Source organism: Cantharellus anzutake (genome assembly GCF_015039405.1).
Source record: "Cantharellus anzutake strain C23 chromosome Unknown EI90scaffold_13, whole genome shotgun sequence".
NCBI lineage: Eukaryota > Fungi > Basidiomycota > Agaricomycetes > Cantharellales > Hydnaceae > Cantharellus > Cantharellus anzutake.
In genome coordinates, this window is record NW_024066963.1 from 1,020,749 (window position 1) to 1,033,260 (window position 12,512).

Consider the following 12,512-nt stretch of genomic DNA (forward strand, 5'->3'; position numbering starts at 1 on the left):
CACTGGATTTCGGTTAACTCCGTTATGCGGCGCCAGAAGAACCCCCGTGACTCGGAATCTTGTGGTTTCGACTGTCCAAGATGACAAAGGCAAAACAAACCCGATTTCCTGTTGTAAGAGATCGCGACAGATCCCTCTAGAATTTTATATTGAGATTGCCTTGGAATTAGGCCAGAATCAAAAAGATTATGCAAAAAGACGAGGAAGTTGGGAAGGTCGCCCAAGCAACTCCCATGCTCATCTGTTCGTTCACTCGCCCCGGTTTTTCTGTTCATAACTAATAATGTTCATTTGTCAGCCAAGGCCTTGGAACTGTTCATGACGGACTTGACGAACGAAATGGCCAAGGTGACTCAAGAACGCAATCTCAGCAAAATAGAGCCATGGCATTTGTGAGTAAACTTTCGATTGCGCTTGTTTCACTGTGTTAGATCTCATTGTGGCTCAGGAAACGCGCGATTGAGACTATCGATACATTTGACTTCCTTCGCGAGATTGTTGCGCCAATCAACGATCCGGCGGACGCAGGTGGGGAGGAAGAGGAAGCACAGCCTCAGGAGCCGAAGAAGAAGCGGCCAAGAGCCAAAAAGCCTCTCGATTAGCACACAGTGTCGTTGCAAAGATATCCTGCTTCATGCAAACGGGTCACATTCGGGGATGGCACACCTCACGTCCTGTTGTAAGCCGAAATGCCCCTGCAATGTATTTCATGGTTTAATGTGCTTATTTCACACGACTAATCATGAATGGTTTGTAGCACTGATGGGATTTCGCGGCTCTCGCCATTCTGAGTCATGGCGTTTGGTGTCTTCATGGTTACACCGTCTGGTTAGATTATGATAACAGGCACTGACTAAAGTGCTCGATGCTCTGCCCAAATGTGCTCAGCTTTTTCGATGAAACCACCCTTCATTGTTCACGGTCTTTCTCTTTTCGAATTTTTCGTTGTTGTAACTTCACTTGCTCGGCTGCATTGTTCAAGCGTTACCCTCCGCCTCCGCTGTCTCCTCTGAGTTACTATACATTAATGGATCGCCTTCAATTTTCAGATTGTCAGGGCTGTCGCCACACCACACCTACTATGTGCTTCTGTGACTGCACACAACTTGATAAATAGATGACACGGTCCGTGCTAGCTCGCGACGCGCACCGAGCACTCCAGTTTTGAATAGCCTCTAGAGGGCCATCTCTCTTTAACGGGAGGATGGAGCTCAGGTGGTTCCCCGCGTTTGCACAGCGCTCTCAAGGACGTGACATTCATAGAGCTGATGTCTGTAGCCGTAGCTTCTAGCTAGTGTGTTCCTCATAACAAGAGTTTGCTGGTTCTCCTAATAGCTCCTGTTGCAGGCAGCAGACCGAGCCGAGCGAGACTGGACAGATTGTTACGAAGTCATAGAGGCTGTAACTGGACAGTCCTGAATAGGGTACTGGTTTAATGCTTGCCAGTTCGACGAGATGGACAATAATGCGTCTTCCAGAGAAACCGGAAAACTGATCTTTGATCGTTATCCACGCTTCGTGAACCTTTGTGCAACCGAGCCTACTATTGATAAATTGCCACTCTCGTCCTTAAGAGGATACATGCCTTGCGCAGCTCGTAATTAGATACGTCTCTTGTGAGTCCCTGCAATTCTTGAGCAACGCCATTCACGCCCACACAACAAGTTAGCAATACCACTAGCACTCACTCCGTTGACGTAAAGGCGAGATCGGTAGAATTAGCCTTTGTACAACAGACCATTGCTTAACAATCCAACGAGGTCAGAGGCGATCACAACCTTTGGGTGCGCTTAGTGGAATTTCCCTCTGGGAAAATTCACTTTTCATGCAAGTAGCCAGCAGATAGCGTCTCATCAGGGCCAGTTTGTGATTAGGCCGTGGTGGCGGGCGCCCCTAGTTGGGCCGGGCAGAAAAATAACCGCGGACAACGCAGGTCGACCATACATAAACAAAATGACGTTCATCGCTAGAGATAACCACAAAATGGGAACGGAGGACTGTATCAGTGACACAGGCGGCCCAACCAAATGTAACATGATCAACGGTGACGATACCCAGCACCCTTCATTGGTGTTTCGAGAGTTGTGTCACTACTCATTGCAGGCACCAGCGGGAACGTTGAAATCCTGTAAAAGGAATAAAGGGAGCATTGAGCAAAAATAGGCGAGAATTAGATGCCATGCACGTACGTCGGTGCGGACATTTCCACCTTTTGAAGGGGAACGGGCGATCTTCGCATTAGGTCCCTATTGTGATCTTCTTATTCAACCGTGGGGAACCTCATGAGGGAACATGGCAACGTACCAATCCACGCTCACTGAATCCAGTCCAAAGCTCACACTTGTTCTGGCCTCCTGTGAGAATCTGGTCAGCCTGAATGATAGCATCGCGAGCATTGAAGAATCTGGTGATAGTCAATGAGCATAAACTTCACTAATGATGAGGACAAGGGGAAACCTACGTAGGACGGCAGGGCTGTAGTTTCAGGGCATTAATAACGAGCTGCAAGATCAACGAGTTGCCATGTTTAGGCACTAAAGGCTTCTTGGTCCCGTCAGGTCTGTATTCCTGTTTATTGTAAAAATCGCCCTCTGGAACAACGCCGTTTTCATCCTGCTGAGGCGGGAAGAGGGTATCCGTAAATCCGTGCTTTTTAATTAACTTCTGTTCAATGATCCAGAGGATCTCAGCCCACACTTCGCCAATGGCGTGGACATCTGCAAAGTCACGCCTATCCAGGATTTTGTAGGTTGTAGGATTGAAGGTTTTATCCTGAATAACAGGCGTTAATATGAACATGGACGTTGGTGTGGTTCCTCATGCTTACAATTGAATAAGGGTAGTGTCGGATTCCTTTTACGTTGTTCGCAGCCCAGGCACCCATAGGGAAATCCTTGTACGCACTGGTGCTGCGGACTGTAGTAGCGACGAAATCTAGAGACCCTAAGTTTTAACCCAAATACCCATACTCAAAGGACTCACCACCCCACCCTTCACCCATGCCACCACTCTCGCCATTTGGAAGGCAGCCACTGTTGGCAGGCCCTCCGGTGAGACGGGTGCTTAAACCATGTGTGAGCTCATGAATTACAATCCCGGCTTCGAAGCTACCGTCACGATATGGCTACGTGGCAGAAGTTAGAGTTAGGGCTTTAAGATCGCAAGAGAATCGCGCTTGCCGTTGCAGTGTTCCATATGTACATGCGGCAGATTCCGTGTTGCCCATCTGGGGGTCTATGAAAGGTTAATTAAAGCGCAGTGCCATTCGAGATACGAGGATGGCACCAACGTCGCAAAGTTGGCCTAAGGGGGGAACGAGATAATACGTAAGTTTCTGTTACACCAACCGGACGATGGGTCATACATTATTAGTACCGCTACCGTCTTGGGCGTTAGCGATGACTCCATCACCTTCCTTGCCTCCTTTCCCAAAGTTGTATTGTTGAAAATTACCGCTGACTTCGTCGAATCCGTAGCGGTAATATAGATCATGAACCTGTTTTACAAGTTGAACGATTTGATTGGAAGTTCAGAATCGGCTTGACGCACCCTGTTGATCGTATAAAAGAGCTGCGTAACGGTGAGGTTGATGTAATCCTTAGGGTTTGAGGAAGGCTTGTCCTCAGGACCGTACTTGTAGTTGAAGTTGAGATCCTCGGCGACAGGGCGGTAGTTCTCAAGCCAACTCTCAGCACCCTCCCAGTCCTCATGTGCAATAACCTGGAAAGTAGTGGAAGACAAGCTACTCAGATCTAAATGACGATCTTTGGTGGAGTACTCACGTTGTTACCCCAAGTCGTCGTGGTGTTGCGCAACCCCTTGGGCTTGGGTGAAGTTTGAGATGGGTCGTTTGCGAAAGGTAAAGAGTGCCAACCCAGTGGACTGGCGAGTTTGTCATATCCAGATTCAACCGAACGCACGCCTTCAGATGGGTCGTTGATGCCCCATTTCCACACGTTGTACTTCGGCTGGCTCACAGGTCGCGGAAGGGGAGCATCGGAGACCCAATCGATGACGGTGTGGATGTACGAAGGGTGCGACGCATCCATATATGCTTCATACCAGTTGTCTTGCATCTTGACTTCGAACTTCCATGCAAGAGTGAGCTGGGTCTCCAAAGTGGGAGACTGAACGTAGACAAGCTTGGCTTTCACGGGGCCCAGTGCGCCAGGGACGTTCTGAACTTCCGCGGCAGGATGGTGATTAGCGCCCGTGAGATGGTACGTGTAGACGACGTTCATTTTCTCTAGGTGCTTCTCGAAACCGTGGAGAAGCGATTCGGCATACTCGGGAGAGGGATGTGCAGCAATCATGAAGTGAAGCAATGCCTTCTGAGGCTCACTGAAACCATCTTGCGACAAGTCCGCCTCGTCGAACGCCAGACGAGCCGCGTTGACAATGGAAATGGTATTGCAATTGATATGGCGTGATTTCGAAGATGGGGAAATACGGCCAATAACGAGTTGCTCGTCATCCCAACTTAGCTCTTCAGCGGGTGGAGATCCAGCGTGCTTAGCGCAGAAGGTCCCATGATGGTCCTCCGCAGGCTTGTTGTTGTAGAAGTCGTAGGGGGCTCTTCCGCGGAAAAACTGATTGTAGGACAGGTTCATTTCTAACCTCAACGGACAAAAAGGCAATCTTACCGAGTCGCTGTACGAGATCACTTCATCACTCAGAATGTTAAGGTGAATATCCCCATCAGAAAGCTCAACACCGTTCCACAACTGGCGAACATAGATATGAGAAACACCTGTGCGCTCGTCGGTGTAGGAATCATCTCGAATGATGAAGTCAAGTCCCTCAACGAGGGGAAGCCCTGGGCGGACAGATGGGAGAGTAGTGAGGAAATTGAGCGCTACATCCCTCGGAGTGTTCAAGTGGGCAAAGCTGGGGACGTGGGCGGGATGCGTAAGGAACTTGGCAGTTGGATTTTCTGGCCCGAAGCCTAAAGATTTACGAGCGGAAGGTTGGTGCGCCACCGCTGCGGCTGCGAGAGTCACATAAATGCCTACGAAGGACCTCATGGCACCCGGATACAGGGGGACAAAGTGCCTACCATGGCGACTTAAAAACTATCTGAACCCCGATTTGTGCCTGATTTTTTTCAAAGGAGTCGAGCCTGGTGACCACTGCTCAACTCGGCGCCAAGAAATTTACACAGCATATTGGAAAATCCAGGATACTTCATGTCCGGCGAGCGCTGCGTGAATTCATAGTTGATTCCTAATTGCAGCGATTAGGGGGGCAGCACTTGGTATGATCATCACAAAGCAGAGCAAAGTCAAATACTCCGAGCGGCGGTCATCCTCCGGTCCAGCTCATGAGGCATTTGTGCCATAGTTATCGTAACGCTGGAACACAGGGCACAAGGCGGGCTTTACCATGTCCTCCATTACTCTGCACTGCAGAATCACCCAGGAGTTCACCGTGGTCACTGTGGCAAATTTCGACGCTGAAATTACGTCATCATCTTCATTACTAATCTTTGCTTACAGTGTTCTCTTTATCAAGTAAAACGATCCTCCTTACTCATTTCCTTCCCTTCTTCGCCATTCCTTTCTTGTGACTTTTCTCCCCTGCCCTATAGAGGCTGGAGTCCTGCCTACCCCTGCCCATTCCTCTCATTCCAAGAGGTCCCTCTTTCGGGTGTGGATCTGCCCAGGTGCTGGCGGCCTCGACATTCGCGCCAATAGCGTTCGTGACACCGTCGAACACCCATCGATGATCGAGTATTTCCTTTAACGCGCCAATCCTTCTTCCCTTCCCGAGCGCTCAATCCGAAAAGCACATGCCATGTCTTGCCCCCGATTAGACTTGCTGCTATTTCGGTGTAAGCGCCTAACGCAATCTTATCGATCGCATTGTGTTTCCCTCTCCCATGAGGATCATTCGCAACTTCCCGGGTCGTTCGCCATGCATTCTTTGCTGCCAAATGATGCGTGATGATGCTATAAGTATGCATGCAGTTGATCCGGATGGAAATCCCCAAATGTTTCCGTCCTGTCCAAATACTCGACATTGCTGTTTCGCAAGCACCATACGTCATACTCATCAACTCCTCACACTTCTGCCCTTGGTGACGTCAGTTCTCTTTCCCGTTAGCGATTGCGACCACTTGATGAAATTGCACAAGTCATTCCTGCTTGCTGCACGTACTTGTTCTTGCGATATCTCCCGCTCGTTTGCATTGTCTGCTTTCCTTGTTCTTTTCTGGTATTTCTCGTACGTAAGAAATGGGAGGGTCAATATTTCTTGCAAAAAGGAATGTGAACAAATGAGGCGTGACTTCATCGAAAAAAAGGGACAAGGTGCCGTGGCAAAGCATCAGTCGGTGCCTGTTTAATCTAATGTAAGCATGAAGACGCAAAACGCCATGACTCAGAATGGTGAACATCCACAAAATTCCATCAGCGCTTGCACTGCTTACTCTTGTTTGGTTGTGAGCCGTCTGGTTGTGCTGCCTGCTTGCTCTGCACAGAAGCACCGGCAACAAACTCTTGCTATGAGGAACACACGAGAAGCATGAATGCCGTGTCCTTGAGAGTGCTGTGCAGATCGCGAGGAATCATAGGCTATTTGAAATGACGCCTTCGTGAACCAATAGCGTTAAATAATCATTGATGATCCTCCTATAAAGGGCTAGGTTTAAATTCTTGCTATTTGGAGCTCGTTTTTGTCATAAATGGATGACCTATCGCCAGCGCCTTCACTTCTGCACCAGGGCCGCACCACCTCGCACCACCTCGTACGAAAACCTTTACTGGCTTTGTGGGTGATGCTTGATTTAGTCCAGAGGTCACGAAACTCTAGGATGATTCGACAGAACATGCTCCAAACGTTGCGACTTCAGCGTCATTCCCTGCAGTGGCTCAAAGTGGGTACGGACACGTCCAACTAAGGGATATCTCATGCCTTCTGACACGCAGTCCGAACCTTGCAGAGCTGTTGCCATAGTTTCCATCGCTTGTCCTTCCAGACCATAGCCGAGGCTCGGTGCAGCCAGAGGCCAAGACGTTTCTAATTTTCGCCCCATCCTCTGCCTCCTCGGCCGAAGTACGCAGTCTCAAACCTCCCTCGCCAACGCGATCAGTGGAAGTGGGCCGGAGGACGCGATGGTCGCGTCAAAAGGCTACAGGAAGTCCATCGGCGAACGACTTGGGGACTGGAACTCTTTACCCACGCCCCAAGTTCGCTGCGAGGACTAGCGGAGCGCGTTTCACTTACATGCCTAGACATGCTATGCTGGGAAGTATAGTTTCTAGTACTAATGTTCATACACTAGTTACATACCCACAAACGAGGTCCTCCGGTATAGCGGTGCTTGCATTCCAAACATACTTGAAGGTTGGATGGGCGCCTGGGCGAACGAGACGACGTTTCAGAGAGAACATCACATAATATAATCTTTCCGATTGGCCCACCTCTTTTAATCGAATGCCCCGCCGACGGCTAGCATAGGTAGGTAAAAACTCTCTTTTGTAGTGTCAAGCATGTCAGACTACTCAAGTATGACTGCGAACTGCACTGGCACCAAGAAACGTCGACGGCGAAATACAAGGGACCACATCTTGAGCACTGAGCCTAATGGCCTCTGGCAAAATGCGACGCAATCCCAGCCTGTCTCTTGGCATTTCAGACGATCAAATTTTGAGGGACAAATCTTACTGTAAGGTACACAAAGAATCGAAGCTCCAGTTTCCCTATTTATCAGAACGAGCTCCAATAGATTTATCACAAGTATCACAGTTAGATAGTTGGCGTGCACTGATAAGTGCTCATGAGGCCGGCAACGAGCACGGTCAGGTTGGGTCAGCAAGTCGTCGTCAAATCCAGTCCCTATTGGAATCAGCCCACACTTATTGTTCAGGAGCTTGCTGAACTCGGCCGCATGCCCCAGGCTTATAGCTCATATGAAGCAGCGAAGGAGCCCGGACTTGCCTAAGCCGTGGTGACCCGGAATGCATGAAATCCAAACCGATGTCTGCTTACTGGAGGTCGCCGTACTACATACTCGTGAGGGTCTCCACACAAAACTCCGGAAAGCGTCTCGGTACATGTTGACCTGGGTGATACAGAGCAGCTCGTGATGTGTATTGTTTTAATGACATGGGTTCTTGGTCACTTTTTCAGTCCATTATGCCAACTTGCTGGTTTGGAGAGTCCGCAGATTGATGCGGTGGGGCTGGGGGGAGAGACGCTTTAATCTGAAAGATCTGGACTCCCAGGCGCATGATTCTCTTATCCTTGGAGAAGTGTCAGGGTCAGTCAAGAAAAGGTATATAACTCTCCAGCCCACACATTGTGCAGATATATGTAATGGCTACGTGAAAGGAACAAGGAAGCGCGTCCTGTCGTGATGCAAGTCCAGTGCCAAGCAGTTCGCTTGGGAGGTGGAAGGGCGATTCAAGATCAGTTGTTATGGCTATGGGAGAACGGATACTGGAGATTCATTCCAAGCTACCAAATTGAGCTACGGCGGCGCAGCAAAGTAAGAACGTTCCTGGGATCCCCTATTAAGACATCAATCACGATACCATTCATCGGAATACAGAGAGATATTGTATTCGTCAATTTCTCAGCCTCTGGGCATGGCAGCGCTCGGAGTCGAAGAACATGTTCAGGAACAATACGGGGAAAGCGGATCTAGGATAAAAATTAAGGAACGACGCGTTGTTGGAATTGGGCCAGATAGGAGTGACAAAAGGGGATCGGTTGAGTCGGTGCGTGACATTGGGTAGGGTAGCGCAACGGCGACACATCGCAGAACGTCGTGAGGGCAAACAAACCTATCCCGGCACGGGTTGGTGGGAGCGGAAGGACGATAGGCTTACCAGATCCCAACGTTTCGCGACTCATGCAGGATGTGATGTTTTGGAATCAAGGTTTGCGCAAACGTAGCAAGATCATCTAATTAGCTACGAAGCGAAAATTTCTTGGGTAAGACAAACGTCTGCCTTACTCTGCGGCGTTGACCATCCTTCCGCGAGGGATATCCTAACCAGACTCCAATCAACAACAGCAGGTGCGATGTCAGGAGGACGGCGGAAGAGGTGTTCGTGGAAGGAAATACATTCCAAGCATATTCGATAGTTCCTAAAAGCATGAATCTACAATATGGGGGTCTAAGAAATCTGCGATCTTTTTGGTCATATCAAACTCCATACCTCACAACAGAGGGCAACTTCGATCGCCACAATAGGAAGGGAATTTGTTGCGCGTACCAGGCGTAAAACTGGTAGTGCAGGGACCGAGCAAATATTAAGCCGATTAGATTCGTGGTGAAAAGAATTATGACGATTTCTGTTGCAGGAAAAAATCAGTGAGAATCTAGATCATTGAGTTAGGGACATGCGTACCGTTCCGTGAAGATTCTGCGGAAGCCCCGCCCCTACTGGGTCCTCTTAGAGCCCGCTTAAGGATCGATATGGCGCCTCCATCGTCTGCACACCATTTATACGACGCAAAAAGGACTAGAGTGACCAAGTGGCTAATGAGGAGGACGTTCGCGAACGATTTGGATAAGAATGTTTCTTCGGGAAAAAACCTCCAGTTGACCGTCCATTTAAAGAGGAACACGCGAGAGAGGTCGAAGGCATGTGATACATATTCTCTGGGATACCGTTCTAGGAAGGGTTTGGCCACAACTATTTGGACAGCAAGGGCAGTCGCGATGTACTTAAAGGTGCAGAGAATCCCAGCATCCTTTACCAGAATAAGAAATATCCCGGGAAGATAAAGCAATATATTCATTTTGACGGAGAGAGAGACGCTGCTCCGGATCCGTGAAAACAATGGGAACGAGTAGTCATGCTGTCATACCTGTATAGCACTGCCGCTGCGAAGTATGACCGCTTGCAATGACAGATGAAGGACAGGAGAACGAAGAAAACAGCCCAACAGTCGTTGAACAGGCGAAGTACGTATATCGAGTGAAGCCGTTTGCTTAGTGCGACGACTGGCAAGACCCAGTTCGGTACACCACCAGCCAGATCGAACAGTGCCATGTAAAGAAACTGGTTTGCGGTATAGATACCCGCGTATATCTGCTGAGAGAGTCTCTGGTTCTTCCCGCCATCCGTCAGGTAATGCAGCAGCCGATGTATTAGAACGTGGCCCGCGGGATATCTCCAAATGAAATGTCAGAGTCGGGATAAGGATCCTTTTGGAGAAGAGGAAATACGCACACCAGTGGACCACTCGGGCCATGAATGAGAGAGTACCTTCGTTCGCCGGAATTGTACACTTCGATTTGAGACATGTATGTGGCGAAATCAATCTCAGTATCTACGTGATGAAGATGTCATAACACGTAGCTCAAGAGACAAGGATTGCAGGAACTCACAGGGGACGTATCTGATTACGAGCTGCGTAAGACATGCATCCCCAATAAGGACGAGGGCCGCAGTATACCAATAGTAAGCTCGGTTGCACAAGAGTTCACGAAGGATGGAAAGCGGATTCTTCGAATCAAAAAGCAGTTTCCCAGTTTTTCTGGTAGACGTAGCATTTTTCACGTAGTCGGACTGGCGGAGGACGGACATAAGCAAGTGGTTGACGAAGACGTATCGGATGCGTTGTTTACTCTTGTTTGGTCGTGTCTGTGCTATCAATACCCCGAGCGTTTTCAACGTTCACATGCTGGGAATGAATTATAAAACTAATTGCATGGGCCACGCAAGCAGCCTCGCCATGCTCTGTCAATTACTCTGATGCTTCTGTGGTCGGGATTTTGGAACAGGCTAACCTACTGAGGATGTTAAGGTAGTCCTCTAGATTTATCTCTGCCGCAATTTGCCACACCTAACCGCTGGCATGTTTTTCGGACTTTAGCTTTCCGACCACAAACGCTTTGCGGATCGTCTTTTCCGGGTATCTGGTGGCCAGCTGGAGGCTGTCATTTATTTCAACCGACATTACTTTAACATTGCAGTCCTACGCACAACGTAACAAGTCAGTATGAGTCCCGACCTGCTCCGTCGCAAAATGACGTGACCGAGGAAAGAGGAATTATGGGCGGTGTTAAACAATCTGGCTGAGATCGACGATGATCGGGGCTTTCATCTTGCCCTGGATAGAAATCGAGTTCCATCTTTACTAGCCTGGGGAAAGTAAGGCTTCGTTCTGGTTGAAGAAACTGGTTTCTTCGACCCGTTTCTTCAAGCAGTTTCTTTGGTGCCTATGATAAGAGTCAGTTTGTCGCACTCCCAGTTCTTTGGCCTCCAATATGTTCACGGCAAAGGTATCCTGTGAAGGGGATTAGGGTTGTGGATAAGTCTATGTTGAACGAGGGCGCTATTTGACTATTTCATCCATCCAGTCAGAGGGACATTGTCCTGTCTGATGCTATGGACATCGCGAATGGGGTTCGAGGCCAAATAATCCATATATGGACGGACCCTAGAGAAGTTGACCGAAAGCATCCAAGCAAGTGTCCAGATTGTATGCTTCCATCGCAACATAATTAGCCCCGACAAGCTGAAAGAATCTTCATATTGAACTCTCAGCCCACACTCGGTTTGTCCCTTCTGCTTGCAGGATAGCCCGAAGGCGGTCAGATATTAAACACCAAATTATAACGATACAGCATTTTTGACATTGCCACATACGACATACAACGGTAAGGCAACATGATTCTTGACCTACTTGACCACAAATCAAAGACGGTGGCTGAGGAAAGGGAAGTTATGGACGTCAGTTGGGGCATTGAAAGACCTTGCTGATATCAACAACGATCGGGGCTTTCATCCTGCCCTGGATAAGAAACCGAGTCCCATCTTTACTGGCCTGAGGAAGGTAAAAACGGCACCAAAGGTACGATTTGTTGCTGTATATCATTCGATCTCCATACCAAACTTTCCAATCATCAGTGGCTTCTAGCTGTCGCTCGATTGTGCGGTAATCAGATGGGATGGTGAGTTCATGGTTTCCGTTGAACCAGATCCACCGTGCAACATCAAGGCAAATTAAAGGGACCTTTCCCGCAGCAGAGGAATAAATGCCACAGTGTTCATATCCGCTGCCCTTCATGTTTGGTGAGAGGTCATAAATGGGGTACTCCAGCCAGGATTCATCTGAGTCATTCCCAGAAACTGGCTGGGTATCCTCTTCTGAGATCAGTGGAAAGGAAGGTTGATGGAATGTGGCATCCGGGGTGGGACAGGAGCGAGATGGAACAATGCCGGTATTGAGGACCATGTTGCCGGGACCTGGACTACGAAACCGCGCGATGAACTCGCCTGAACTTGTTGACCAGACAAAAACGTCATCTGCATCTGAAGCACAGACATATCGGCCTCTAGGAGAAAAGCCAAGCATGTTACGTTGAGGAAGAGATAAACGATTGTTGGGCCAGGAAGACAGAGTTGGAGGTGTGAGAAGCTGAATGGATGGGGTGTCTGAAACTCGTAAGACTGCTGTGTTCTTGTACCAATAGCCTTTGGCATTTTGTGGGACCCGTATGATGAAAGATCCATTGTCCGACACCACAGTAACAGGAGGGTAATGGCTACTGG

At 48.9% G+C, this 12,512-nt stretch overlaps 4 protein-coding genes across 4 annotated transcripts; 2 read left to right on the forward strand and 2 right to left on the reverse strand.

Moving 5' to 3' along the window:
- Positions 1-80: 80 nt before the first annotated feature.
- Positions 81-602, forward strand: EI90DRAFT_2913207 (uncharacterized protein; the record flags this gene model as incomplete). The annotated part of the gene is made up of 4 exons (XM_039054491.1): positions 81-113; positions 171-261; positions 299-392; positions 449-602. The coding sequence occupies 4 exons, from the start codon at positions 81-83 to the stop codon at positions 600-602; spliced, it is 372 nt and encodes a 123-aa protein (XP_038918640.1).
- A 1,307-nt stretch (positions 603-1,909) lies between these two features.
- Positions 1,910-5,203, reverse strand: EI90DRAFT_328945 (Fungalysin metallopeptidase-domain-containing protein). Its single transcript, XM_039067171.1, has 12 exons — positions 4,644-5,203; positions 3,783-4,589; positions 3,550-3,720; positions 3,365-3,496; positions 3,290-3,303; positions 3,180-3,234; positions 2,983-3,124; positions 2,828-2,916; positions 2,462-2,772; positions 2,305-2,404; positions 2,190-2,246; positions 1,910-2,126 (listed from the first exon to the last, which is right to left on the reverse strand). The coding sequence occupies exons 1-12, from the start codon at positions 5,022-5,024 to the stop codon at positions 2,091-2,093; spliced, it is 2,295 nt and encodes a 764-aa protein (XP_038918641.1). The 5' UTR covers positions 5,025-5,203; the 3' UTR covers positions 1,910-2,090.
- Positions 5,204-7,977: 2,774 nt separating this feature from the next.
- On the forward strand, positions 7,978-8,738 carry EI90DRAFT_3014667 (uncharacterized protein; the record flags this gene model as incomplete). Its single annotated transcript, XM_039056805.1, has 4 exons — positions 7,978-8,050; positions 8,131-8,275; positions 8,332-8,488; positions 8,580-8,738. 4 exons carry the CDS (start codon positions 7,978-7,980, stop codon positions 8,736-8,738), a joined length of 534 nt encoding a protein of 177 aa, XP_038918642.1.
- Positions 8,739-8,911: 173 nt separating this feature from the next.
- EI90DRAFT_2913364 (mannosyltransferase) lies at positions 8,912-10,541 on the reverse strand (the record flags this gene model as incomplete). The annotated part of the gene is made up of 6 exons (XM_039054494.1): positions 8,912-9,107; positions 9,165-9,300; positions 9,357-9,769; positions 9,820-10,125; positions 10,185-10,284; positions 10,343-10,541. 6 exons carry the CDS (start codon positions 10,539-10,541, stop codon positions 8,912-8,914), a joined length of 1,350 nt encoding a protein of 449 aa, XP_038918643.1.
- Positions 10,542-12,512: the final 1,971 nt, after the last annotated feature.